Source organism: Pelmatolapia mariae, unplaced genomic scaffold (assembly GCF_036321145.2).
Source record: "Pelmatolapia mariae isolate MD_Pm_ZW unplaced genomic scaffold, Pm_UMD_F_2 NODE_ptg000645l+_length_37059_cov_1, whole genome shotgun sequence".
NCBI lineage: Eukaryota > Metazoa > Chordata > Actinopteri > Cichliformes > Cichlidae > Pelmatolapia > Pelmatolapia mariae.
In genome coordinates, this window is record NW_027052326.1 from 10,959 (window position 1) to 36,800 (window position 25,842).

Genomic DNA, 25,842 nt, shown 5'->3' on the forward strand with positions numbered 1-25,842 from the left:
GCATGTGATGGAGCTGAAGGACAAGACTGAACATGTTCTGATCAAAGAGGCAGAGGCAGGCAGAAGGGTGAGGTAACACTGCCTTGTTTGATATGACTGGATGTTTTCTACAGTATCTGTCCAAGAAGGCTCTGATATGCAGTTCAAATAACAACAAACCCGCCCAAAAAGGCCACTGGCCAATCGTTACCGGACCTCAAGAGATGTGCAGTACATCACACCGTAAACAAGCGTGTTCAAACACGAGCCAATTTGTGGAATGTGCAAAATCAAATCCATTTGTTTCCCGTCTCTTTTTTTTTTATACATAGTTATGCCTAAGTTGCAACATAGAATGATGTGAATGACGTGACATGATAGGGAATTAATCTGATGAAACTACATTCAAATGAGCTTTCTGATGAAACGTGACATACGTGTTCTAAACAACCCGCCAAACTGAAAGTGTATAAACAGATAATTATGTAATTACACAAGAGGCTTCATGCCTTCAAGCATCAAATCTCACCCACCTGCATCAGGACATTAAAACTCACACAGAAAATAATTTGTTCCAGGTCTGCAAGCCTGAGATCTGCTATGGTTTGACCCCACCTAGCTGTCACTAAAAGTGGATGAAAGCAAACACCCAGGTATACGATCACTGTAATCAATATTTTGCACCTGTCCTAGTGAGTTTCACGGTACCAATAGTTAGTATTCCGGTAAGCTGCCCAGAACCTAGAGAACACATGACGTTCCGCCTCTTTCCTATCACAAGTATTCTGATTTCCTGTTAAACTCCTTAAAGAGCAAGTCATCTCATTTCAGGAAACCATGCATGGAACAAAAGAGTGAAAACAATCAATAAATAAAGAGTTCAGTTTACAATTGTGCTGAAATTTTCAGAAGAATCCTGTGAGTAAGATTCTCATAAACCAAGCAGCGTGAGAAAAAGTGGGTGGGGCAGCATTTTACCGAAGGTGATGTCTAAACCTGTCCATCAGTTTAATTTACACAACTGGTATGTTAATTACAACTCATCACAAAACAAAAATAACATTCCAGTTACTCTCGAGTTTCTTCCCGCTCTGTTTCCATATTGACATTTTAATAATTTTGCCAAATACTTCTCCTAATAGGGAGAAGCAAACCTGTTTGATGTTGAGCTCGGGGGCATTTTTTGTGGTCACGTGTCAATTATTCAAGGCCTTTCGCAACAGCTCTTATCGTTTATTAATCTAGTTGTTGAAGTGATGAAATAACGACATTCTTTGAGTCTATTGTACACTGCAGCCCTACAGGTGATGTCCCAGCCTCCAGATATATGTGGACATCAGTAAAATATCAATCTTGGGTTGCCTAAGATTTCAGTGGATATTAAGGTCAGGTTCAGGATCTTTTCACTGCAAATAATCCAAACTTTGCACCCATATATAAATCTCTATCCTTGTGCTGTGTGTGGGCTCATCTCAGGCATTTCTTGGCTGGCGTTTAGTCCATTTTTGATGTTTTTATCCTCTCAAATGACGTTTGAACACGAGAGACTTTTAACTTGTTGACATTTTAGAGAAATGTATCCTTCATTCTGCAATTTCCTGTAAAAAAAAAAATAGCTCACAGATCATATATGCCAGCTAGTCCAGGTTCACTGACACTCACTTGTGTTGATTCCTGTCTCTGTTGACATTCAGAGTTGTTCACGAGACCGCTGGGATCTGCTTGGCTCTGAGTCATCAGACATTGAGACCGAGGGTCCATGTGGATGTCTGCATGCTTGCCAATTTTCGTGACTGCACAGACTTGTCGACAAATCATTTACATCACATTACAATGTACCGACCATATGACTGCCTTAGATGACAACTTTTTTGACTTCAAAGGAACTACTTGGCCGCGGCGTCTCCAGCTCCGGCAGCAGAGTACAATTGAGCGTCAAGTAAAAAGAAGCTAAATGAAGATACAGTCACACAGGTACCGGGTGTAGATTACGGTATTTCAAGAGAAAAGAGAGAGAAAAGCTTCACATGGAGATATCTGGAGGTGGAAGAGTTGTAGATTTTTCAAAGTGATCTGGATGAACCAGATTCTAACTGCAGGACAAGTTCAGGTCAAGTATTTTGGATGTAGTATTTTATTTTTTACAGATGGAGCTCCCAGACAGAAGGAGGAAAAGAGGAAGACCACAGAGGATTTGTGGATGCAGTGAAGGAGGACGTGCAAAGACTTGGTTTGACAGAGGAGGATGATAGAGATAGAGTTAGATGGAGGCAGATGATCTGTTGGGAAGACCCCTAAAGGGAGCGACTGGAAGAAGAAGAATTTATCTTAAGTCCAGAATTGAATCCACACCCTAAACACTCCTGTCTATAAATGCCTCTGTGCCCACACACGTTTCTTATTGTTTCTATGCCCTACCCTCTCTCGCGCGCACTTTCTCAAAGGTATCAGTCAGGGAGCTGCTGCCAATACTTCATAAGGCTCCAAGCTTTGTTGCTTCATTATTATAAAACATTCACATGTGGGGTTTTGGTACTTGCTAGTGAATGATGAGTGCAACAAATAGAATAAAAGAGGGATCCACTCCTCATTATTCAGTTTATTAGAACGCTGGGATGAACAACAACAGGGCTGTGACCAATTTATCACATCTGTATAAACACCTTAGTTTCATTATTATCATCTTGTAAAGAGATGACTTCAGATTGGCTTAAGGTATACTCCTGTGTCATAAAAAAATACAATAAAAAGTTCATAACTGCGTATGGGATCTTTTCAGAGGTGAGCCAAGGTTCAGCGTTCTTCAGCTGCAGGCTGTAATTAACAGGTTCAATGGGAATGTCAGGCGGAGAAACATCAGCAGGCAGAACAGCATCTCACATGAAGGCGTTTGTAATGCAAATGGGATTTCTCCTTTGTTTTTGAGGGGAAAAAAAGCCAACTATTCGGTCAATCTTTTTGTGCGTTCGTTAAAAAGGAACTAAGATTGCACTACTTCACAGTATGCAGGCATGGGGAGTGACGTTATGCACTGATATGACAATGTACCATAGTTTTCAAACTCATTAAAGTGTTAGTGCAATCTCATTGCACACAATCACAAAATTAACAAACATCGCTAAACTGTTACTAGTGTAAGGACATAATATGTGGCAGATAACATTATTTCTGGCCCATAACTTTTAAGTTGAGTTTTTATGTTGCTTGTTGCCATGCAGGAATGTTTACTTTTGGCAGGTCAACAAAGTTGTTGGGACAAGTTTAAAGGCAACACCGTTAGGGGTAGGGTGGCTTACATAAGTGTTATGGTTTTATAAGTATGCACGCACCTGTTTGGGTCCGAGTTATGCTCTTCATCAGAGGCTGAATGTCAGGCCCCCCGGCCTGCCAGTTACAGTGCCATGAAAAAAGTATTTGCACCCTAAAGCTAATAACTGCAATCAAGTATTTGCAGTTAAGTTTTTCACTTAACTGCAAAGATGGTTTTTGACAAATATTTTAGCCTTTGTGTTTTTTTGGACCTCTCCCATTGAAGCTGTTTTGGTCTCTTTCCTATTGTTGAATCTAGAACTCTGACCCTAACTGAGACAAGTTACGACAAATTATGCGTCCGTCCTTTAGGCTGATTCTAAACAGACTTTAAAAATAGACAACTACTTGTCCCTGGTTCTGTTCCCAGACAGGCTCAATTCATTTGACACTATGTGACATAATAATCAGTTTGTTAATTTGTGTTTCAAAAATAATTGAAACACAAATTAACATCCTTTATGGGTTGTTTCCCTTTAAATGCTGTTTTTTTAAAAAAAAAAGTAACTTTGTTTCTCGCATTTCAAGCGGAAGTAGAAGTGAGAAGTGCATGCTTTGACACACCCTGAGTACTGCGAAATCAGAGGACAGTACAGTTTATCCTTGGGTCTTTTTGGGGTCAAAAGGTGACGTCATGTTAAGTCATTCCAGAGGACGAACTCAGTTTCTACCTCTATGTTTGATCATACAGCTTGGTTGTTTCACTGGCAAACACGTATTGCTGCCTGTGGTCTCAACTGCTGGTTGTTTGTCTTGAGCGTGTCCCATGAGTTGTTGGCTAATCTGGAGCCAAAGTACACACAGGCAGGAAGAAGGGGGGGTGTAATGGAGAGGAAAGATGGTTGGTCACTTGCTTAAATGAGAGGGAAACTGAGGCAATTCAGTGACAAGCAGAGGAAAGACAACTGATGAAACAGCAGTGTCATAATCTCTAACCAGTGTCACCCTGTGTGGTCAAAAGGTCCAATGAAGACTAAAAGGTCATTAAGGGAGCAGTTCACGGTTAACGAAACTACATTCAGTGTATTTGCTGTTCTAATCATCACAGCTGCTTACTTAGCTACTGACGCATTAACAGAATACGAGAAAGATGAGTGTGAAATATGAGGAAAATCTAGCATCCAAAGGGCTCCATTTTTCAAAGAATCTGCCTGGGTAAGTATCCGCTAACATCTGGTAAATGATTTGGTAACACTGGAATGCATTGCATTATTAATGTGGGAGTATCCTGTCAAAACATTTGATTTAATTAATATAGTCACCCTGGTGTCAAAACCAGTTTCAACAGCTTTGATTGTGTATTTTGTATTAGTTTCTCCACGTTTTGAAACCTACAGGATGCTCAGCATTACAGACGTGGTAAAAAAACAGCACATCCTCTTATAAGGTTTGATTTAACAGCACAAAAAATATTGGTCATTATGAGGTTTTAAAAATTACAACCGGTGTCATTATTTCTTTATTTTATATCTATGTCAAAATACAGAAGGAGAGTGTAAATAAACGGTCTGATTTGGCAATGGCCCAGGCAAAGTCCACATCCTGAACTGATTGAAATGCCGCGTACAAATAAATGCCTGTAGTCCTCAATGAACTGACACAATATTATAAAGAAGGGAGGGCCAAAATTCCCCCCACTGAAATGTGAGAGACAAAAGGTATGAAATTACACAGATAAAATAATAAGATAAAATTACACAGAAACGTATTACTTACTTACTCAGATTCTTGTTACGAAGGGTGGTTCTACACTCCTGTTCCTAGTAAACAAACAGCTACAGGGTGGATTGTTCACATGTTTGTTTCAGTCTTCACCCCAAGGCTAATTTACCATTGCAGGCATGTAGCTTTAATTTCCGAGATGTGTCAAATCAACTCGACCTGACCTTATTTATTTGTGAGGGCACCAAATCAAGTTGTGGGCGAATGCGCTGGGAACAGTTTCAAAACCAAAAAAACTACTGAAATCCAATAAAGCTTACCTCTAAAAGCAGTAGTATTACAATATACAGTTTGACTGTGGTGTTCAAAAAGATGATGCCTGAAGGGACATGTAGCTATTACATTATATGACTGGTTGAAGGATTTATTGTTTTTAATTTGCTATCTCTCTAAATAACGTTGGAACGGGTGGTAAAACCTTCCTGGAAAAAATTGGGAAAGACTCTTTAGTGCTCTATGCCACATGAATCCACTGTAGTTGCTCAGGTAGTTACAGGAAGCATAGTTTCTCATGGTGCCAATGACGTCCAGCATCAGACCTGTAAAATAAAAAAAACAAAAAACAAAAAACTGGAAATACCACATATAAAAAATGAGAGCACCTGTCTGTGATGACCTTTACGTGGAAGGTTAACATTGCATCTCCTAGAATAAAAGGTGCAAAAAAAACACCATTTTGCTTTGGCTTTGTAAACACTTTGCTAGAGAAAGCAAAACAAGCCCTCACTTATAATTCCATAGCTAAAAGAGGATTTGAGTAAACTGTGTGATGAAAAAGGCATTCAAAAAGCTTTCAAAATGTTTATAATTATTTAGTGCTGCTTGCACTAAATTAAATCTATTTGTGAGATGCAGACCAAAACCTTAGACACTTAAACTACTGCAGAAACAGATGATCTGTCCATTGGCACAACCACTACTCTTCTAGGGAACTTACTGAGAATGCAGTTCATATTTCAGCAGAAGTGTGTGTGTGTGTGTCTGTGTAGATGCGTTGGAGGTGAATGGAATTTTTATGTCAGCATGTGGGTGCATTGCGTCTGTGTGCGAGAGAACATATTTTGCTATTTTCCCTCAGCTTTCCATCAGTTTTTGAGAAGTTTCTAAAGGAAACTAGAATTACTCCAGTGCTATTACATGCCCCCACCACTCAGCAAGTTAGCACTTTACTTTAATGTCTCATAATAAATCTAGTGAAAGCTTTATTAAATAGATTGTCACCAATAAACTGATAAAATAAATCATTTTAAATTTGTAATATGTTCACGATCTCCCTTTCTATCCCTGAATTATGCAACTGAGTAATTGCTAGAATTGTTATGGTGTAAGTCGACTTTAGAAAAGACAGAGAAGTTGTAATTTGATTTAATTTGATCTCATTAACATTTATGAATACATTTTATAATTTGCCTAGGAACTTTTGAGCTATGGTCACTGAGGTCACCCATTAGCTTCCCGTATTTTTCAGACCATGAGGCGCACCAGATTTTAAGGCGCACTATTGATGAACACGTCTGTTTTAATGCCTAAGACACACCGGATTATAAGGAGCATTAAATGAAAGAAAACAGATAAGTCAAACTTTACTAAACTCTTGCTTCCTCTACATCTGTACCATTGATTCATTAATGTTGAATTCTCTCGCAGCTGCTCTGTTCCCGTGTTGTTGCAGTGTATTAATGACTAACCTCGTATTGTGGATGGATTGTCTCAGTTGTTCTCCTGACTGAAGTTTGGTCCGTTTATAGCATCCTGACATGCGATTGCATTTGTCCCTAACCATCGGGAACCCTTGGGTTAACTTTTATCTAGTGGAAAAAAGTTAGCGTTCATCTTCCAGCTTCACTGTGTTTATGTTATGCTAACATAGCTGTGCTACTAGCACATCATTATATACCAGCTAGTCCAACTTCAGCAGCCCTACAAAAGTCACTGCTGTTTAGTTATCTGTCTTCATTTATGTTGAAAGGGATAGCAGAGCTGTAAGTTTTAATTTTTTCAGAAATCTCTCAGTCAGAACATGGTATATCATGTTTAGGTGGAAACTAGCGAGCTAACTTCCTGCTAACTGTGAACTCCGTTAAATTTAATAACTTCTGTTTTCGTGGTTGCCTGGATGTAAAACTTAATTGTTACACCTGGTAAAGCAGAAATGCTGATCATTTTATTAAAGAAAGAATTTAGAAACAATTTAGACAGTTTTTAACTCTCAGTGATGCCACAGTGTTCGTTTGAATTTGGGACCTGAAGCGGACGAAGTTTTGGACCCAGATCACTCTGCGAGGCTCCTGACTACAGTAGCCGTAAGACTCTGACAATCCATCAAGCAGTGCGGCTTCGTAGCTTACCAAAGTCATACTAAAACATTTTTTTGAGCGCCGTGTACCACATAAAATTGGTTTGAGGTCAGTAAATATAACCATAATTCATACATAAGGTGCACCGGATTATAAGGTGCACTGTGCCTTATGGTGCGGAAAATAAGGTAGTGCCGTAGTTTAGTACCATAATCATCTATTTTATGAGTGCAGCTCACAGAGACACATAATAAAGAACTTTCATTTCACCCACAAAACTGAAGTGCAAGCTTTTCAAATAGGCTTTCATTCATTAACAGCCAAATTATATGTCAGATAATTAAAAATCAGTCAATTCATATAATTCAAAGACTTGTGTTGCCAAAAGTAAAGCTTATTAGTCAGTAATCAGCAACAATGCTTTTTTCTGGCAAGCCCGAACATCCTAGTGTATTGCATATAGTTATAGAAACACTGTAGATATGTTTGTTTCACAGCTGAAGATGGACATTTTAACATGAGAGACTATGGTGACTGACTCACTTTTGGACACAGCCTCATGTGACCATTGGTGGAACTGCAGTTTTGGCATTTTTGCACTGGCTTCACCTTTTAACCATGAAGGTTTCCTGTTTTTTTTATCATGTCGTGGTTTGTGAAGCCACTTCAGTCTTTTAAAATCAGTTAATCAGGTCACGGCTGTCCCAAGAATAACCAATCACAGTTTGTAGCAGGATACCAACACAAAGGGAAATAAACTGTAGTCTGTGAGAGACTTGGTTTAAAATATAACAATGCCTAGGCCAAAAAACATGGACTTTAACAAATACAAACAAACAGCTATAAATTTGGTAGAATTTGAAAAGTTTAGTGTGGGGATACTATACAACATCATACTGTCTAAACATTGTCAAGCTAAAAGGCAACAGTGGGACTCAAACTGTACTCTCCCGGGTAAATGTCCTCCTTTAAAACAAACACTTGATCCCATTCCCATGCAGAGTTTGTTTGCAATTTAATATCGGTCACCTCTCTCACTGGATAAACTTTTCCATTACAGGCTACGTTTCCTGAAAAACGGAGCCAAGATGCTGAAATTTTACTATGGAATTTCGTCTCAGTGGCTCAAAATGATTTATGATCTCAGCATTTCTAAAACATTTCCTACAGCCCTGTTCTCATCATTCTTTATCTGTACACAGAATCAAAGACTGTATCAGAATTTCAGCAGAACTCTGTGGATATTTGTGTGTGTGGTGTTACTTGGCAGTTGTGTAGCTGCCTGAATGCCTTTATCTTTGTTCTGGGTGATTGAGCATATATTTGTAGCTTAATTATCTGTCTATGCAGGCTGCCTACTGGATTCCTCTGAATAAGTCAGTGACATATTCGTTTCCGCCTGGGCAGCGTTTCCTTACTTATTGTGCACCGTGAGTTGTTTTAGAGAATGGTTCACTTATACGTTGGTCTTGGCTCAGTTTCATAGAGTCTGTGCTGTCAGTTTCCTGAGGATGTCTGAGGAACTGGAGAAGCCAGGCCAAATATGGTTTCCAGGCATTCAGAGTTTAATTTGTGTAACTTGGAGACCTTGATGGGTGGAGTTCAGCACAGTAAGGCAACTGGGAGTTGTGCAAGTTCATTTCAATTTTTTTCCCTGAAACTGTTGATCTGTGTTTCATTAGAAAAATGTTTGTACTTTTTTTTGGCCAGTGGTGTTTACATTGGAGCAGATTAATGAGTGGATGTACGGTAGCTCAGCTTTTTCTGGGTCCTAAGAATTTTTTTTCTAATATCCTTGCAAAATATTTTCTCTTAAATTCAACAGCTTAACATAATTCATTTTTTCAGGCTGTAAAAGGTAAGACTTCCTCATTTTCCAAAGTATTCAGACACACGGACTATAAAATGAACATTAGAAATAATTTAAAACCACTTGTCGAATATTTTAACCTTCAAGGTGGGGGAAGCAATTATTTGATCCCAACTGAATTTGGCAGAAATGACCAGTCTCTCATTTTTACAGTAGTTTTATTTTAATGAAAAGAGAAAATATCAACCAAAACTCCAGAAAAAAACACATTACATCGAAGTTATAAATTGATTTCTGTGTCATTTATTGAAATATTTGTGTGATCCCCTACGACACAGCTAGAATTCTGGTTCACACAGGTGCAGTGTGCCCATGTGACACACAGATTTCAATCAGTCAATCAACCAGTAAATCAGATACTCATGATCTAAACTTGTTATGTGTACAAAGCACACCTGTCCACAGAATAAGTTTCTTCCATTCCAACCTGTCTATCACCATGGGCAAGACCAGAGGAGGCGTCAAAGGACATCAGGGACAATCCGCACATGGCTGGATTTGACTATATGACCACCAGCAAGAAGGCAGGTGAGAAGGTGATAGCTGTTGGTGTGATATAAAATGACCCTTGGTCTGGAGCTCCACACATGCAGAAGTGGGGGGGATCAGCCCAAAACTACATGGAGCTTTTTAATGATCTGAAGGCAGTCGGGACCACAATCACCAAGACCACCATTGGCAGCACGCTACATCGTAATAGATTGAAGTCTTGCAGCGCCCCGCAAGGTGAGAATGACCCAAAGAGCACCATCCCCACAGCCGAGCACGAAGGTGAAAACATTATGCTTTGGGGCTGTTTATCTGTTAAGGGTACAGAACTTCACCGGGATTGATGGACAGGGGCGTGTATCGTAAATTCTTGGACTACAACCTCCTTCCCTCAGCAAGAACACTGAAGATGTGTCATGGATGTGTTTTCCAGCATGACAGTGACCCAAAACATATCACCAAGGCAACAAAGGAGTGGTTAAAGAAGAAGCACATTAGGGTCCTGAAGGCATACCTCAGTGCCAACTACTGGAAACATCTTATCGCTGGCTTTGCCAACAAGGGTTTCTCCACTAAGTACTAAAACATGTTTTACGTGGGATCAAATAATTATTTCTGCCACTATACATAGAGTATGGGTTAAATTTGACCTGCTGCAGCCTATCCCAGCTACCATAAATGTAATTCTGTTAACCTGAAAATTATTGACTTCTCTTAAAGTGTGTGCAATGAGGCTTTTCCTGATCAAATTTGACCTGTATGTGGTTAGATGGATTTTAGAGGGAAAGTTTCAGGGAATCCTGAAACTGTGAAAGCATACTATGGGAGGAAGTGGGAGTACTTGGAAAGAATTTCCTCAGAAAGAGGGAGAACATACAAATTTCACATAGAAAGGCCCAAATGTGAATTTGACCAGGACCTTTTTGCTGTGAAGTGACATATCTCTTGAAGTGTTTATTTAAAAATTCCACCAATGTTAAAAATATCCAGAATCTACGTAGATTTAAAGTTTTAAAGAAGTTTAAAACCTACTATTCATCACACCTCTTTAATAATACATATTATTATAATTTATTCATTATGTAGACATCATTAATGTTGTTTAGACTGATTTTCCATGGAGCCGCCTACTGCCAGCTGTAATTCTACACTAATACGCTGAAAACAGCTCACCTTCCCACTTTGTTTCCTTTTGTCTTCAAAGAATTCATCAGCAGGTTTGTGGAAGAAAAGCATCAGTTTGGCTTCCCTGAAATCTTTTGCTACGAAATGGTTGGTCTCCAGTGGTTTGCTTCATCATATTCTGTGTCGAAATGATCCACTCACCTCTTCATGTGAAGGGGGAAGGAAGGAAGGAGGAAGGAAAACTGAAAGAGCGGGCTATGTACTGTGCTGTCTTAAACTCTGATGCAGTTGTGGTCAAAATGGAGAACTGGCAGCGTCCGCCAACTTATAGATTTCTATTCATCTGCTCAAAATGACCTCAAGACTTCTAGTGAAAGGATGTGATGTCCTCAAAGACGTTTCTGTTACTTAAACTGATGATGGTGAGCATTAGCTTTGCAATTAGCCCGTGACACAATTGTGAGATTTCGCAGTTTTCATACATCATGCAGGTCTGGCTTTCACTCAGTGGCCTTGACCTTTTGTGATTTTGACCCACACAAACACACACAATTCACGGTGAGCAGTTTTAACGTTCTGGTTGTTTGGTGTGGTGTCACTGTGGGACTGTGGGAGGAATCCTAGGCAAGCATGGGAAGAACATGGAAACTCCACACAGAAAGGCCCCATGTGACCAAGAGATTTAAAACCAGGACCTTTATTTTGTGGGGAGACAGTGTGCTAACCACTGCACCACCGTGCATTAGAAAACAAAGCTTTGTTTCAAAGTGCGGTCTGTGGGTTTAGTACTTGACGTTGGTAACATTTCATGTGTCTCTTAAGTGCAAAATAAAGTGCATTGCTGTGCTTTTCTTTCAACCAGGGCTCATGGCGTATTAGCATATTAGCATACAAAATGATGCTAAAGGAACATTTTCAGTGTCAGCTTCTTTAGGGATTATCATAAAATTAGGTTTTGGGATTTGACTTTTTTTTTAATCACTGGCAGAGTGAAACAGCTACTGGAAGAAGCCTTCTCACAGAAACTGTCTGTCTCTGAATTAAAGTTAATAAACAGGTTAGTAATGGGGTTTTTTAATATGTCTTGAGCTTTATGAAACTGTATTGCCACACCATGTAGACACAGTCATAAAAACCTGCTGAAGTTCAAGCCAAGCATCGGAGGAGGAAAGAAATCTGATTTACACGACATTGCACTCAGTATGGTTGTCAGTGCCAGAAAGGCTGGTCTGGACATTACAGAAACTGCTGATCTGCTGGGATTTTTCTAAGGCCATTTCTAAGGTTCACAGAGGATGGTCTGAACAAGAGAAAATATGCAGTCCTCTGGGCAAAAATGCCTTGTTGATGTCAGAGGTCTTAGGGGAATGGCAGACTGCTTTGAGCAGACAGGAAAGAAACAGGAACTCAAATAATTACTCATTACAACCAAAGAAGGCAATATCTGAATGCGCAACAGGTCCAATCTTGAAGCAAATGTGCTCCAGCAGCAGAAGGCCACACCAGCTACCACTCCTGTCAGCTAAGAACAGGAAACTGAGGCTACCGTTCACACTGGCTCACTGGACTGGTATTGTATTGTAGAATCAGTATTTGGTGAAAACAACATAAAGCATGGATCCATCTGGCATTGTAACAGCAGTTCAGGCTGCTGCTGGTGTTGGAGATATTTCCATAGCACACTTTGGGCCCCTAAGTACCAAATGAGCAATGTTTAAACAGCCTGAGCAGTGATTATTGATGAGTAGGGTGTGTCACCTTCTAACAAGATAACACACCCTGTCACAAAACTCAAATGATCTCCACCGGGTTTCTAAAACAAGACAGGGAGTTCGCTATACATGGATGACGTCCACAGTCACCAGATGTCAATCCAAGAGAGCATCTTTGGAATGTCATGAAACAAGAGATTCTCATCACGGATGTGCAGGACCTGTGTGAGGCTATCACATCAACTTTCCAGCACCTCGCTGAAGCTACGCTACGCTACGAAGAATTATAGCAGCTCTGTGGGTTAAAATGGGGTCCAGCCTTGTACTAGTGAGGTGTACCTAATAAAGTGGCTACTTAATGTGCAATTTCTTTCAATCCCTATCCCTGATTAAAGCTGATTAAACTAATGTTGTTTTATGAGCAAAGGTTTCAGACTAGCTTCTATGAGAAGAAGAAGAAGATAATAGTAATGGCCCATCTTTCTTCATTTAGGAACAGTGAAAATGTATAACCAGATCCTTTTTGTTAAACATATGTCCATATGAATGAGTCAGTACTTTATTCTGATCACAATAAAGATAACAATATTACACTGACGTTGCTTTTCGACTGATTGCTTCGTATTTGCTGCAGCTCAGGTCTCCTCTCAATAATATGATTAGCTCTATAACAGCACCACCAGAGGACGCTCTTCACCGGGATTTGAGATCAGCAGCAGCTCAAACCTGTTGCATCGTCACTGTGTGTAAGCGTGGTGAACAGCGCTCTCTAGAGGTTCACTGCAGCATTACAGAGACACCGACTCTCAGATACATTCAGAAGTTTAACTCGTCTTCAGAAACTTTGTTCCCTGCCTCAAACAGAACGGGCTGCCATGTTCTCGGGCTGCAGGGTGGAAGAGGTGGAGGAGGCAAAGGAGCAGTGCATGATGGGACAGAAGGGCTCGTGGGCTCTAAGAGCTTCGGTCAGCAGGTGCTGCTCCTCTGACAGAGAATCCACCTGGAGATGAATTCACTCTGTTACTGCTGTGTAAAAGCAATGGAGGTACACCAGAACTATTTTATTTTAAATATTTACGCTGTTTTCATTTCTGCTGTGTTTTATGCATTTCATACAAACAGGACTTGCTGTTGTTTATATAAAATAAAATTGTCTGTAAAAGACGAACAGAGACAGAATTAGCAGTGTGTTTACCTCTCTCCTCAACTTCCTGTTCCTCTGCTCTAGCAGCTCACAAGCCTGGAGGTGAAGAGGGGGAAACAAAGTGGGAAATACATGTTACATTAAAAAATAAAAGCTTTCATATGAATAAAAAATAATATTTATTTGAAAACAAAAGCTAGACTGAACATTTCATCTTTGGGGTATTTTGATTGGGATTGTAATTTTGGAAATGTGATTTTTGCATAGACACATAAATGTGGCTGCTACACATTCATTGCATAAATGCACAATGGGATTTTTATTGCTGCAGTCCCAGCTTGTAAGCACTCAGTCATCTCTGGATTTGATAATATGGAGACAGAGAAATCAGAGAGCACTCTCCTTGCCCTATTTCACAAGCCAACAAACGGTCAGGAGCCACACATCACATTTTTTTATTAATAATAAACTTTTTTTTTTAAAGCTATAAAAGTAATATTAATTAACTCCATTTCACTTCATATTTTTATCCTGGTGGTCCACATGTAAATGCTAGTTGCTCTTTGACCGACAGTTTGCTTTAAACCAGCAGCCTCAAGCAAGAGAGGACCTGCCAAAATACTCATTCTAGTTTATCAGCCACATACAGCCCAATTTGATCTGAACTGTAGTAAAACCTAAAACAGTTTGAGAAACAAAACAGCCAGCCAGAAACACTCCAGCTGTAAATCAAAGAAATGTGTTGGCATGGTCGTTGGTTTAACCACCTCACTTTAGCCGATGTGTTATGGTCAGTAACAAGTCTGTAAAGGTGAGCGGGCGGCCATCTGGCTGTGATGAAATTAACGTCTCAGACAAGCAGTCTCAAAGACACAATCTGTTCTCAGTGACTTGCAAAATAAACCTTCATGGAGAAAAAAATACAGTGCAAAAAATATTTGCAACATTTTGCAAACCTGTTAAGAGCCCCAAAGTAGACCTTTTGGTGGGCCACTTTGGGCCCAAGTGCCATATGTTTGACACACCAACTTTTATGCATATATCAGAATCTGATCAGCAGAAATACGCTCACCCACCTCGTGCAGCAGGTCGGCTCTCTGAGTTTGTCTTTTGCGGCTCTTCTGAGCTGCAACTCTGTTCTTCTCTCTCCTCTTCATCCTCCGCCCCTCATCCTCCGAACACTGACACAAACAAACACTATAATCCGTTGACACGTTCTACAATTGTGATATTTTACGTCTCGTTTTTTACTGCTTAACCCGAGTTTGTTTGAGCAGATTCATGTGAGGACATTGGCAGCGTTACATCACATATCTGCCTATTTCTCACACAACCTCCATGTGAAGCACCGAGGGTGACCATAGCGATATCAGCCTATATACACAAGATGTTTTTTAAACCATCTTTAAAACCCCTTGACCCCTGACCTCCCCGTGAATTAATAGGAAGGTAAACAGCAAAAAAAAAACCAAACCTAAATGTACACGTGTTAAGAAAAAACACGATGACGTGATCTTTCTTACCTCCCATCCTTCACAGAGCTGGTTGGTGCTGATGTTATTCTGTTGAGACTGGCATGAAAAACCAGAGTCTGACATCACAGGCTTTAAAATCAAAACCTAAAAGGAAAGCCGACGGTATTCTGAACACTGGTTCTGTCAGGAGACTGATAGCTGTGTGTGTGTGTGTGTGTGTGCTGGGCACTGAGTCCAGTCAAGTTCAAACACACCAGGTAGAAAACTAGCTCGAGTTTCACTTCAGCTTACTTTTCAATTTCGCTGCCTTTTTTAAAGAAGTGGTGAGGACAGTTAATGTAAGTCATGTGACTTGGGGGGCCCCATGGTTAACCTGTATTTAGCATATGGAAGAAGTCTGTCTTCAGGACTACCAGACAGCCAACTCAGATAATCAACAGACGAAGCAGATTCTATTAAAAAACAACAACCTGGTGAGACGCAGGACTTTCACCCTGGAGGTTAGGGTTCAGCTTCAGCTACTGTTTACACTCACACATTAGATTTATGCACCAAAACTATTTGGTTAGATTTACAGAATGAAATGTTTTGCATTAAAATACACACTTCTTCCATTCATAAACATGTTTTAAAGTTTCTGTTTTTACTGTGAGCACAGATCATTCCCATATTCTGCAGGTGACAACTATAAATCCACTACTTAACATAGTTTCCCAAAAATACAGTTTCTCTCAGTTAAAGTCTTGAAAAACAGAAAAGGGATTTAAAGGGTTGTAACATAATATATTTAACTAAACCGACAGCTTTTACGGAGTGTTAACCATAAATTTAAGGTTTATGAATCTCTTTAAAGTGGATTAAAGTGACCACAAAGTGACCAATATGAGAAAGAAGGTTACAAGTACAAGTACAAGCAAAGCCCCTGGAATTGTATTTTATACAATATGCACAAGATAACAGAAATGACCTAAATGATTTCATTTCATTCACTCAAATCCTCAACACTAATTACAGTTTTCCCTTTACAAAAATCATCAATTTAGTTAGACATTCTTCTAACAAATGAACAAATCTGATGCTGATCAAGCTGAGATAATATGCAAAAACATGCTGCACATAACTCCACAAGATTAAACCTCTGATGCTACTTTAGTCCTTGCAAGTGGACAAACAAATCAGCCAGTTTGGGGTATTTTTATTTGGGCTTTTGACTTGCCAAACAGTATCTCTGTTGCTGCCCACACATGAAACTGAAACTTCTGTTTGGCTTCATGGAAAAGAAATGATCATGTTTACACTTATTAATTTCAGCCACAGACTGGATATTAAAAAGGGATGTATCCACTGTGACACAATCTGGTGTATTTTAAGGCCCCAGTGTTGCTATTTTGGCCACCACAGTGCTGGTGAAGTGCCCACAGACAGAGCAGTGAAAAGTTTTTGGCTAAGTTTGGACGGCAAGCTGCATACAGACACAGACCAGATCATACTAAAGCTAAACCTTGTACAAGTGTTAAAGAGGGTGGAGCAGGTTACAGAGAGCAAAACATTTTTGTAGCAGCTTGTAAAGCACATTTATTTCCGCTGTAAAGTTGGACATTTTAATGTGGGAGTCTATGGATGTGCTGGTTCTTGGGATCAGCCAAGTGGCCATTAGAGGAACTGCAGTGTTTGGGAATTTCACACTGGTTTAATGTTTCTTAAAGTGTCACTCGAGCTTGTCCTCTCCCACGCAGCACTCTGGTTTCTTGGCTTGGGGCACATAGCCCTCTGCGGCTGCTGCTTCCTCCACAGCTCTCTTGATTGGTTGCTTGTTTCCTATGGCTCTTTTCGCAGGAGGAAAGGGAGCCTCTGATTGGTCATTAAAACCAAACACTTCTCTGTGTATCTCCAGAGAGGCTTGGCTGGGTTTCATTTTGAGGATTTCGCATAGGCCTTCAACTTGTGTTTGCAGAGTGTTGATTGACTGTAGAAAAAAAATATGTGTGAGTAATGACTCCATACATGAAGGTGTGACTCTATACATGAAGGACAACTTGCTAAGAGCTTTCAGTGTGTTACCTTTATGACCTGGATGGCCTGCTTTACCACACCAGGAGCGGCTGCTGTCAAATCATTCATGATGTTCTCTGGTAAAACACACAAGAACGGCACTGTTATCGAGGGTAAACTGCACATCGCTGTCAGCTGTGTCTACAGTTAGTCTTGTCTGTCTGCTTAGGCATTGTGGAGATTTGCTGCAAAATAAAAAGAACTGTCCACACTGATTTAACACAAAGAATATCACAAAATAGTCACAGAATCATTGGAAATACTGCAACTTAACTTACTCTAGGCGTGTGCAGAAGGGAATACTGTCTGGTATAAAATTTGTAAGGAAACAGTGACTATATTTGGACAAATATTACTTATACAAAGCACTTCTTTTTTTAATTCCTTATTTCAACATCTAGAAAATTTAAAACAAACTAAAAACAATTGGGTTTTATTTATATAGGACTAGATCAAAACAGCAGTTACCTCGAGTTAAAGACCCTACAATAATACAGAGAAAACCCAACAATCAAACAACCACCTACGAGTAAGCACTTAGTGACAGTGGGAAGGAAAAACTCCCTTTTAACAGGAAGAAACTGCCAGCAAAACCAGGCTCAGGGAGAGGTGGCTATCTGCTGCGACCGGTTGGGGGTGAAAGTAAGAAGACAGGACACACTGTGGAAGGCAGCCATTGATGAATAACAACTAATGATTAAAAGTAAACTGGTGGAAGAACTCATCTATTTATACACCATATAAACACATCTGCTTGATATGTTGAGTTTTTGTATATTCTGCTGTGATAAAGAACTGCACGGTCTTTTTTACGACTGTTCAGGAGGCCATGCTAGAATTTGCTCTCTTCAAGCATCATTTATCGTTTTCAAGCTAATGTTGATTCAAATTTATTTTAAAGAGCGATTGATTGGGCGGCTGTGGCTCAAGAAGTAGAGCAGGTCATGTTCTAATTGGAAGGCTCCAGTCTTCATCTCCAAGAATCAATGGGAAATATACTGAATCTCAAGTTTCACAGAATGATAAAATGCACTAACACGTAGGAAAAAGTGAAAGTGTGTAAATGAGTGATAATGTATATATGTATGAGTGATAAAGCATTTTGAGTGGCAAAATAAGTTAGAAAATTCTGTGCATTTACCATTTAAAATGGCAAACTGCCAGCATTTCATTGGGTCCTACTCACTGCTCTTCAGCAAAACGCTTAGGCCTGCATTTATGAAAGTAATGCAGCTCTGCTCTGCTTATCAACATCTGTGCAAATTACTCCTTAAGTTTAAAATATATATATGTATATATATAAAAACATTTTTCATGGCAACTGTATGAATGACTGTGTGACCTGCGATACTACAGTAAAACTATTGTTATCGCTTCATTTACAACCTGCCGATATGTTTTTATTCACAGCCTTTGCTTCATTCTACTAAAAACGGTGAACAAGAAGTACTGATGCATTTAGGTATTTCACTTCAGTGATGCTGAAACTTTCATGTCTGCCTTTAAAAAGAACCAGTTCTTCCTAAATGCACTTTAAAATAGCAAACACCCCCTCACTGGACAAAGGGCGCTTTATGTGTTTTTCTTTTTGACTCTACACGTAACCATAAGATGTCTAAACTTACTCTCCAAAGTAAGACAGTAACACTGTCCTGAGCCAGCAGTACAGCACTCTGTAGCTGGTGCTCAGCATTTCAAGTCAGCTGCAGGTGAACACTCACTGGTATACCTGTAAAGATTTGGTGTTTGGGGAAGACCTGAAAACACTAGAAGCTAAAATAAAAAATGTGTGTGTGTCTATAGAAATGATCAGAGGCTACTACCTTGATCAGGATCTTTGACCACCTCTTGAGGTTTGATGGCCTGCTCATACAGCCCCTGAAACATGAAACGTGTTTGTTTCAATCTTTAGACAAATATCTGCTTATGAAAGATTCTGTGAAGATACTCTTTGCTTTGAAAAACACTTGGCACTTTTGCACTTTAGTTATTCAATATATTTGTTTATTTTTATACAAAAAACTAAAATTGAGAGTAATGCACAATAATAATAAGCTGGTAAATCAAAACATAAACAAGGAGAAAAAAAGCCCCACCATGATTTTCCGTTCAGCCTTGAGGGCATGCACCACATGAGGAAGGATCTTTTTGGGGAATGTACGGCGCCTTCTTGTGGTCTCAACAATAATATCGTCCAGGAGGCTTTCCAGATCTACAGCTTCATCCTCTGCTGAGGGTGTTGGTGGTAGAGAAACAGACAGCATAGTTGACTAAATAAAGCTTTCCTTAAAATATAATAATCGAAACAAGAGTATGAAAAGGGCGAAGGATCACCTTCATCATCGGGCGCCTCCTCCCAAGGCCGTCCATTCACCAACACGTTAGCCTGAACAGCAGCCTCAAAATTCTGCACAGTTTCAAATAAACAAACACACAATCAGTGGCAACACACATTAAAATATGATGTCAGCTGTTCAACTGCAGCAGGATCAGATCAATTTGATAACGTTTCTATTTTGGTCAACACAGGAAGCCATATTACACTTTATTTTGCAGGACTGTCCTGACTAATCTAGTCCCAAAGAAGACTACCAGGATCATTTTCAGGAAACTCTGTTGCTGTTATTATATGAACACTGTACAGTCCTCCATACAAAGGTCAAACGTTGATCACAGTTGTTTCTGTACTTAGTTCACATGAAGCTTAAAGTGGCTACAAATAATCTGCACAACTGAAACACTGTTTTCCCCAAATTTTCATGAAAACCTTTGGTTTCTTCTACTGCAGTGTGATGATAATTCAGTATGAAGCACACAGCTCGAAATACGTGGGATGCACTTACTCTGTACTTAAAATATGGTTTTATATTAAGCACCAATAGTGTGATAAAAAGACTCTAAAACAGTCATGTCTGTCTTTGAGGATTTAGTCAGTGCAAAAACTGATACGAGTCACAACATAAACTTCAAACGCTGCGTCGGTTACAATAAAATCATTTGTTAGAAGACTGACAGCCGGCAATATCTGTAGATCGGAAGTTTATAACGCAAGTATCCACACAGCAGTCAGCACAACTTAAAACACAAAACAAACAAACAAACACACAGTATTCACACACTCGCCATTTAATTATTCTCCATCCTAGAGCATTTAGACCACCCCTAAGTGAAATTTAGTACTGTCACCATATCAGATTTCCTCTATGTAATTTTAAAAAAAAAATCACTATAGTGGCATTTTTTCAGCTGTCTGTCTGTTGTCTCTTTTTGGCACAGACAGTCTGTAATCATAGGTTTATAAAGGATTTGTAAAAAGAACTAGATCAAAAAATGGGGTCATCACAGCAGATCATCTGTCTCCATCTCATCCTAACCCAGGCATCCTCTTCTCCTCTTCAACATCCATTGTCCAATAGAGCCATTATCCCTCCTCTGCACTTTTCCACACCATCTGTACCTCACCTTTCCAACTTTGTCTCAAAATGCTCAACCTGAGCTGTCCTTCTGATGTACTTATTTCTAATTTTGTCTCATCACGTTCAATTACAACCTTTTTCCACCTCTCTTGTGCACTGTCCATTTCTTTGGAAGGTGACCCCAGGTATTTAGGCTCCTCTACCTTCGCTACATCCGCTCCTTGCATCTTCGCTGCTACACCTGCCTTCCTCTCATCCACACATATCTATCCTGTCTTGCTTCAACTGACTTTCCAGAGCATACCTCCATCTCCTCTCTTCCACCTACTCTCAGTGTGGTCTGCTAACATCACAGCCCACAGACACTAATGCCTGACCTCATAACTATTACTGGTGAGCTTAACAGATGTGGCTTATTAATATCAAGCTGTAAAGTACAGTAGTAGTGTAGTATAAATACAAATACGCCTTCATTAAAACAACTATCAGCAGCCTGGCATCTACAGTTTAGCATTGCCCGCATCATGTTCAGTTACAGTCAATCCCAAAATGTGAGAAAGGACTCGGACTCACTGCCAGCAGCTCCTGCAGTAAAACTCGCTTCGTCTCCTCCGGAAAGTCCTCCGGCTGCCCGTCCAGAGCCGTCTTTAAAAGTTCTTTGTATTTGTTCACCTGCTCACTTACTACTTTCTTCGAGGTTACCTGGACCCTGTACTCTGGATTTGTTTCCTCACTTGGTAAGATTTCACTCTCTACGGCCTCCATCTTTACCGCCAACTTGTTTATATTTTTTTTAACGCAACCCGGAACTGAACATAAACGAACCGGTCCTACTACCATAGATGACCGTGAAGGAACAACGTTTATTTCTGGAGGAGTGTTCCGGGATGGTTGTTAGCTATGCTACTAACGCAGAGAAGTTATTCTAATATTATTTGGTCTCTTAGCTTTTATTTGATGATTTTCAATGGAGAATGGCTTCGTTGATTGTCACTGTCATATCTCGGCTCATGAGTTTGAAGAGGTAAATTGTCACATGTTAGAAATTATCCGTCACCTCTTCATGAACTGTAGGAAATTTAGAGCATTACTAAATCAGGAAACCTGCTACTCTTTTTATTCGCAGTCTGATTACAGCTCCTAGCTTTATATATACTGATCAAATACAGCCTTTCTTTTACTTTTAGGATTTCGAGGATGTGATCCTGAGGACGAGGGAGGTAAGCATAATGAATTAATTTTTTATACCTTCACCTATGCCTTACAGATCTTGGCCATTTGAAAGCAGTAGATATTTTCCGAGTCATCTGGAAATACAGCCTGAAACTACAGATGAGGAAAAATGTAGTTGTATGTTTCATCTTGGGTCACACAAGTGCAATAAGTGCAGTTTAATATAATATTTAAAATAGTAAGCATGCAGTTATGTGTGTCTATGTGTAGGCTGGTGTAAAGACTCTGGTTGCAGTTACAGAAGAAGTCGGAGAGTTTGCCCGAGTTCTCCAGCTGCAGGAAAGGTCTGCAAAGCACATTGTCTGTCTCACAAACATATATTATGCTGCTTGCTTTTTATTGAGAGGACACCAAATTGAAGAAAAACGACATCAACAGCATAAAGCCTAAAAGATTCACTAAGCTGAACTAAGACAGAAAAAAAAGAGACAAACTTTCAGTTATTTGCTGATGAAATAAATAAAACTATCCAGGAACTTAGGTGCAACTAAAGGTTAGGTTTTCTGGACTAATATTTGTATAGTAAAAGTACACAGACACACTGAGGTGCGCTCACAGTAAGAACAGAGCTTGTGTTACTTTTCCTCTAAAGTCAGTCATGCAGAGTGTAAAGAAAACAAATGTATATACTGTTCTGCACAGCTGCTCACAGCTGGAAAGCATTGCATTTATTATCTTTGATGTTATGTTGAATTCCTTTCTCACAGCTATCCAGATCTCGTGGCTCCGTGTTTTGGCATCCATCCGCTGCAGGCTGCCGAGGGGCCTCAGCAGCGCAGCGTGAAACCTCAGGTAGTGAACCAATGTGTAGCGCATCCGTCTTTTAAATATTTTACTTAAATAATTATGAAAAAATGGGAAGGAAATCTGTATCCAGACTGTATCCAGTGATTCATGTAGTTTGCTTCCTACGGTAGAAATCTGCTTTAATTCTTCATGGCATCAATTCAGCCAGGTGCTTGAAGTATTCCTCAGAGATTTTGGTCCATGATAGCATCACCCATCCAGTACAGATTTGTTAGCTGCAGATCCATGATATGAATCTCGTGTTCCACCGCACCACACCCTAAAGTGCTCTGTTGGATTGAGATCTGGTGACTGTGGAGGGCATTTGCATACATGTTCAAGAAAACTAGTTTGACAAGGATGTACCAACCAGCTTGAAGCAACCATCAATAGACAGGCACACTGTGGTCATAAAGGGATGGAAATGGTCAGCAACAGTAATCAGAAAGGCTGTGATGTTTAAACGATGCTCAATCTGTTCTAAGGTGGTGCAAAGTGTCAAACCATTACACCACCGCAGACTTGAACAGTTGATACAAGGCAGGATCCATTTCATGTTGTTTATACCAAATTCTGGCTTTCTGTTTTTCAAATTTATTGTTGTTTAATTTTAGCGTCAGTTTTCCTTTCTTAGCTGACGGGAGTGGCAGCCCATCAGAAACTGAATGCTTATTAATCCCTAAGGAAATTATGTAATCAGACCACCATTGTGATCTTCTGCTACGCATTTGCTTCAAGTGTCTGTGAGTGCGTGTCTGTGTGCTCAGAGATGCTCTTCTGCTTCTTCTGCACACTTCAGCTATAACAAGTGGTTGTTTGAGTTACTGTTGCCTTTTTATTGCCTTAAAGCAGTCTGACATTTAAACTCACAGAACTGCTGCACACTGGTTGTTTTCTCCTTTTCAGACTATTCTCTGTAAACCCTGAAGATGGTGTGGGAAATTTCCAGTAGATCTGTGTTTTCTGAATACCCAGAAAAATATTTTTAATGTGTTTTTTTTAAGCCTCTCCTTTAATAAAGAACTATGTTCCACAGGATCTGGACGTCGCCCTTCCACACTTCTATAACCACAAAGAACGCCTGGTCGCTGTTGGAGAGGTAGACTTTTAACCTCTAACTGAACCTTATAATAATCTCTTTTATTAAACTATTTTTAATTTTACTGCGGAATTAATAAAACATGTTTATATGTCTAAGCCAGGGGTTGGCAACCCTAGGCACGCATGCCACAGCTGGCACGCGAAGGGTTAACTGATGGCACGCCCATAGCTGGACTGGCCATCGGGCATTTGCTCAGTGGGCTGATGATTTTTTTTTTTTTTTTTTGTAACGGTATAAACAATGAAAGGTGGTGGATTGGCCAGATGCTGGCCGGTGTGTAAAATAACTCAGTTGTATGGTGGTGGCTATGGCGTAGCTTCCACAGATTCAGTAACATTAGCAAGTGGTGGAGGCCAGCAGGTGGATGAGGGAAGGGGAGGCAAGAGGAGAGACCCGAGGCAGCCGCCGGTCCGAGTGTCAGGTGAACTGAACTTCAGGTAAGAAGTTATGACCTGCAGTCTATCTGGGTCAGATATAAACTAAGTTTGGGTGGAGTTTATTTTCGTTGTGCTGACTTTTTACAGTTACAATAACTCGTACTGCGTACTAGCTAGCATGACGGATTTTCTATACAGCTGGGTGGGTGCTATGATGTTACTGATGTTGTACTTTATTTTGTTCATAAGGTTAGTTAGTAGAATTGCCAACCGTCCCGTAAAAAACGGAATCGTCCCGCATTCAGAGAAAATATTACACGTTTCGTGTTGAGGTGAAAAGGAACACAGTTTGTCCCGTACTTCAGCTAGAATGAAAAAGACAAAGCTGGAGTTATTCTGTGTCTTTGCTGCACAGCTGCCTCTTCTTCTCTCATTCTCTCCCCCTCCCTCTCCTGTTGCTATTTCAGTCATGAAACTGATCAATGATCAGCTGATCGGCTTTTCTCTCGTGTTTGTTTATCGCTCACTTTGCGGCAGAAAGAGGAAACTAGCAGATGTCGCGTTAAACAACATCAGCACGTTTAAGCTTGATCAGCTGTTGTTAGAATTTATTTAATATTAATTTCTAGTATTAGCTGATGTTTGCTGGAGCCACAGCTGTAAAGCTGCTGGTCATGATATCGGTTTGTATATCTGGTGAGAGGGAAACATGAAGATGAAACCAGGAGATGTCCTTACTGAATCATCAGAGCTGAACAGGTGATGGAGAAACTGGTTTACCTTTTAGGTGACATGAATGAGTTAAAGTTATGAACTGTTTCTGAGAGACAAATAACACCAGGATCCTTTTCTATGTACCTGACAGCTGGTAACTGTGCAGGGGCGGGTCTAGCAAAGTTTTGCCAGGGGGCAGGTAGGGCATTAACAGGGAGAGGGGCGCACAAAGAAGTACTTTCTTATTCTGATTTAAAATGTCTGGCTGTTATTAAATAATTATCTGAAGCTTGCAACCAAAGTTTTTATCTGACATAAAATGTATGGAAATCATACATATACCAACAAGACAGTGTACATCACTGTCACAACAGCGTTTGTTTTCATTCAAAGGCTTTATGGCTTTAATACCTGGTGGGCTGGTCTCTAGTCAAAATGCCCGGGCTGTTTTTTTGTCCCAGTCCAGCCCTGGGCACGACACGCAGTGAATTAATCTGAGAAGGTGCATCAAAAAATAAATGGCCGCGCCAGCGGTGCACATCGCAAATCAGCTCGCATAGACACATTAGTCGTGCCTCTTCTTAATGATGGTATCTTAGCTAACAACCCCAACTACCAGATTCAACTTGTAATTGGCTAAAAATAACTTAGCCTACTGGTGAGAGGGATGTTGTCAGCTTTCCACATTTCAACACTTTAAATGCTTCAGGAGCTGTCCGCTCAGCATTTTCAGGTGTATGGACCAATGTTTTATTTTCTGATCAAACCAGAAATCTTTAATGAGCAGCTAATTTGCCTCGCATTAACTGGCTGAGTTAATGCCAGTTAATGCGACATCGAAGCAGCTGGAATCCACAGCTGTGCGTGTTCATGGAGCTTGCATTTTCACCTGCTGGACATCACTACCTGACAAGTTTAACTGTCTTCAGAACATTGCAGAGGCCTTATTGACAGTATTTGGCTCTACATATCTGTGTGAGCAGATTTTCTCTCACATGAGTGTCCTCAGGTAGCCGTCTGAATGCTGGACACTCGTAGAC

At 40.1% G+C, this 25,842-nt stretch overlaps 3 protein-coding genes across 4 annotated transcripts; 1 reads left to right on the forward strand and 2 right to left on the reverse strand.

The window, feature by feature from the left end:
• Nucleotides 1-13,182: 13,182 nt before the first annotated feature.
• Nucleotides 13,183-15,294, reverse strand: LOC134623422 (basic leucine zipper transcriptional factor ATF-like 3). The gene is made up of 4 exons (XM_063468571.1): nt 15,171-15,294; nt 14,724-14,828; nt 13,699-13,743; nt 13,183-13,503 (listed from the first exon to the last, which is right to left on the reverse strand). Exons 1-4 carry the CDS (start codon nt 15,243-15,245, stop codon nt 13,360-13,362), a joined length of 369 nt encoding a protein of 122 aa, XP_063324641.1. The 5' UTR covers nt 15,246-15,294; the 3' UTR covers nt 13,183-13,359.
• Nucleotides 15,295-15,765: 471 nt separating this feature from the next.
• LOC134623421 (kinetochore-associated protein NSL1 homolog) lies at nt 15,766-21,378 on the reverse strand. 2 transcript variants are annotated; one of them, XM_063468570.1, is made up of 6 exons: nt 21,164-21,378; nt 19,509-19,581; nt 19,271-19,401; nt 18,998-19,052; nt 17,184-17,251; nt 15,766-17,088 (listed from the first exon to the last, which is right to left on the reverse strand). In XM_063468570.1, the coding sequence occupies exons 1-6, from the start codon at nt 21,353-21,355 to the stop codon at nt 16,831-16,833; spliced, it is 777 nt and encodes a 258-aa protein (XP_063324640.1). In that variant the 5' UTR covers nt 21,356-21,378; the 3' UTR covers nt 15,766-16,830. The 2 variants fall into 2 exon arrangements, with proteins under 2 accessions (XP_063324640.1, XP_063324639.1); XM_063468569.1 differs by having other exon boundaries at nt 19,271-19,404.
• Nucleotides 21,379-21,470: 92 nt separating this feature from the next.
• Nucleotides 21,471-23,708, forward strand: LOC134623420 (putative deoxyribonuclease tatdn3; the record flags this gene model as incomplete). The annotated part of the gene is made up of 5 exons (XM_063468567.1): nt 21,471-21,614; nt 21,778-21,810; nt 22,034-22,107; nt 22,531-22,615; nt 23,646-23,708. Coding segments are annotated over exons 1-5 (312 nt in total), but the record flags the coding sequence as incomplete, so codon positions are not given.
• Nucleotides 23,709-25,842: the final 2,134 nt, after the last annotated feature.

What these genes read in the sequence shown, in the direction of transcription:
- LOC134623421 (XM_063468569.1), bottom strand. Translation starts at nt 21,355, where the DNA reads ATGGAGGCCGTAGAGAGTGAAATCTTACCAAGTGAGGAAACAAATCCA. An exon ending in TACTGCAGGAGCTGCTGGCA is followed by an intron (nt 19,582 to 21,163) that starts GTGAGTCCGAGT and finishes GAAACTGTGCAG; the next exon opens with AATTTTGAGGCTGCTGTTCA. An exon ending in AGGCTGAACGGAAAATCATG is followed by an intron (nt 19,053 to 19,270) that starts GTGGGGCTTTTT and finishes TTCATGTTTCAG; the next exon opens with GGGCTGTATGAGCAGGCCAT.
- LOC134623422 (XM_063468571.1), bottom strand. Translation starts at nt 15,245, where the DNA reads ATGTCAGACTCTGGTTTTTCATGCCAGTCTCAACAGAATAACATCAGC. An exon ending in GAGCCGACCTGCTGCACGAG is followed by an intron (nt 13,744 to 14,723) that starts GTGGGTGAGCGT and finishes CTTCACCTCCAG; the next exon opens with GCTTGTGAGCTGCTAGAGCA. An exon ending in ACAGGAAGTTGAGGAGAGAG is followed by an intron (nt 13,504 to 13,698) that starts GTAAACACACTG and finishes ATTCATCTCCAG; the next exon opens with GTGGATTCTCTGTCAGAGGA.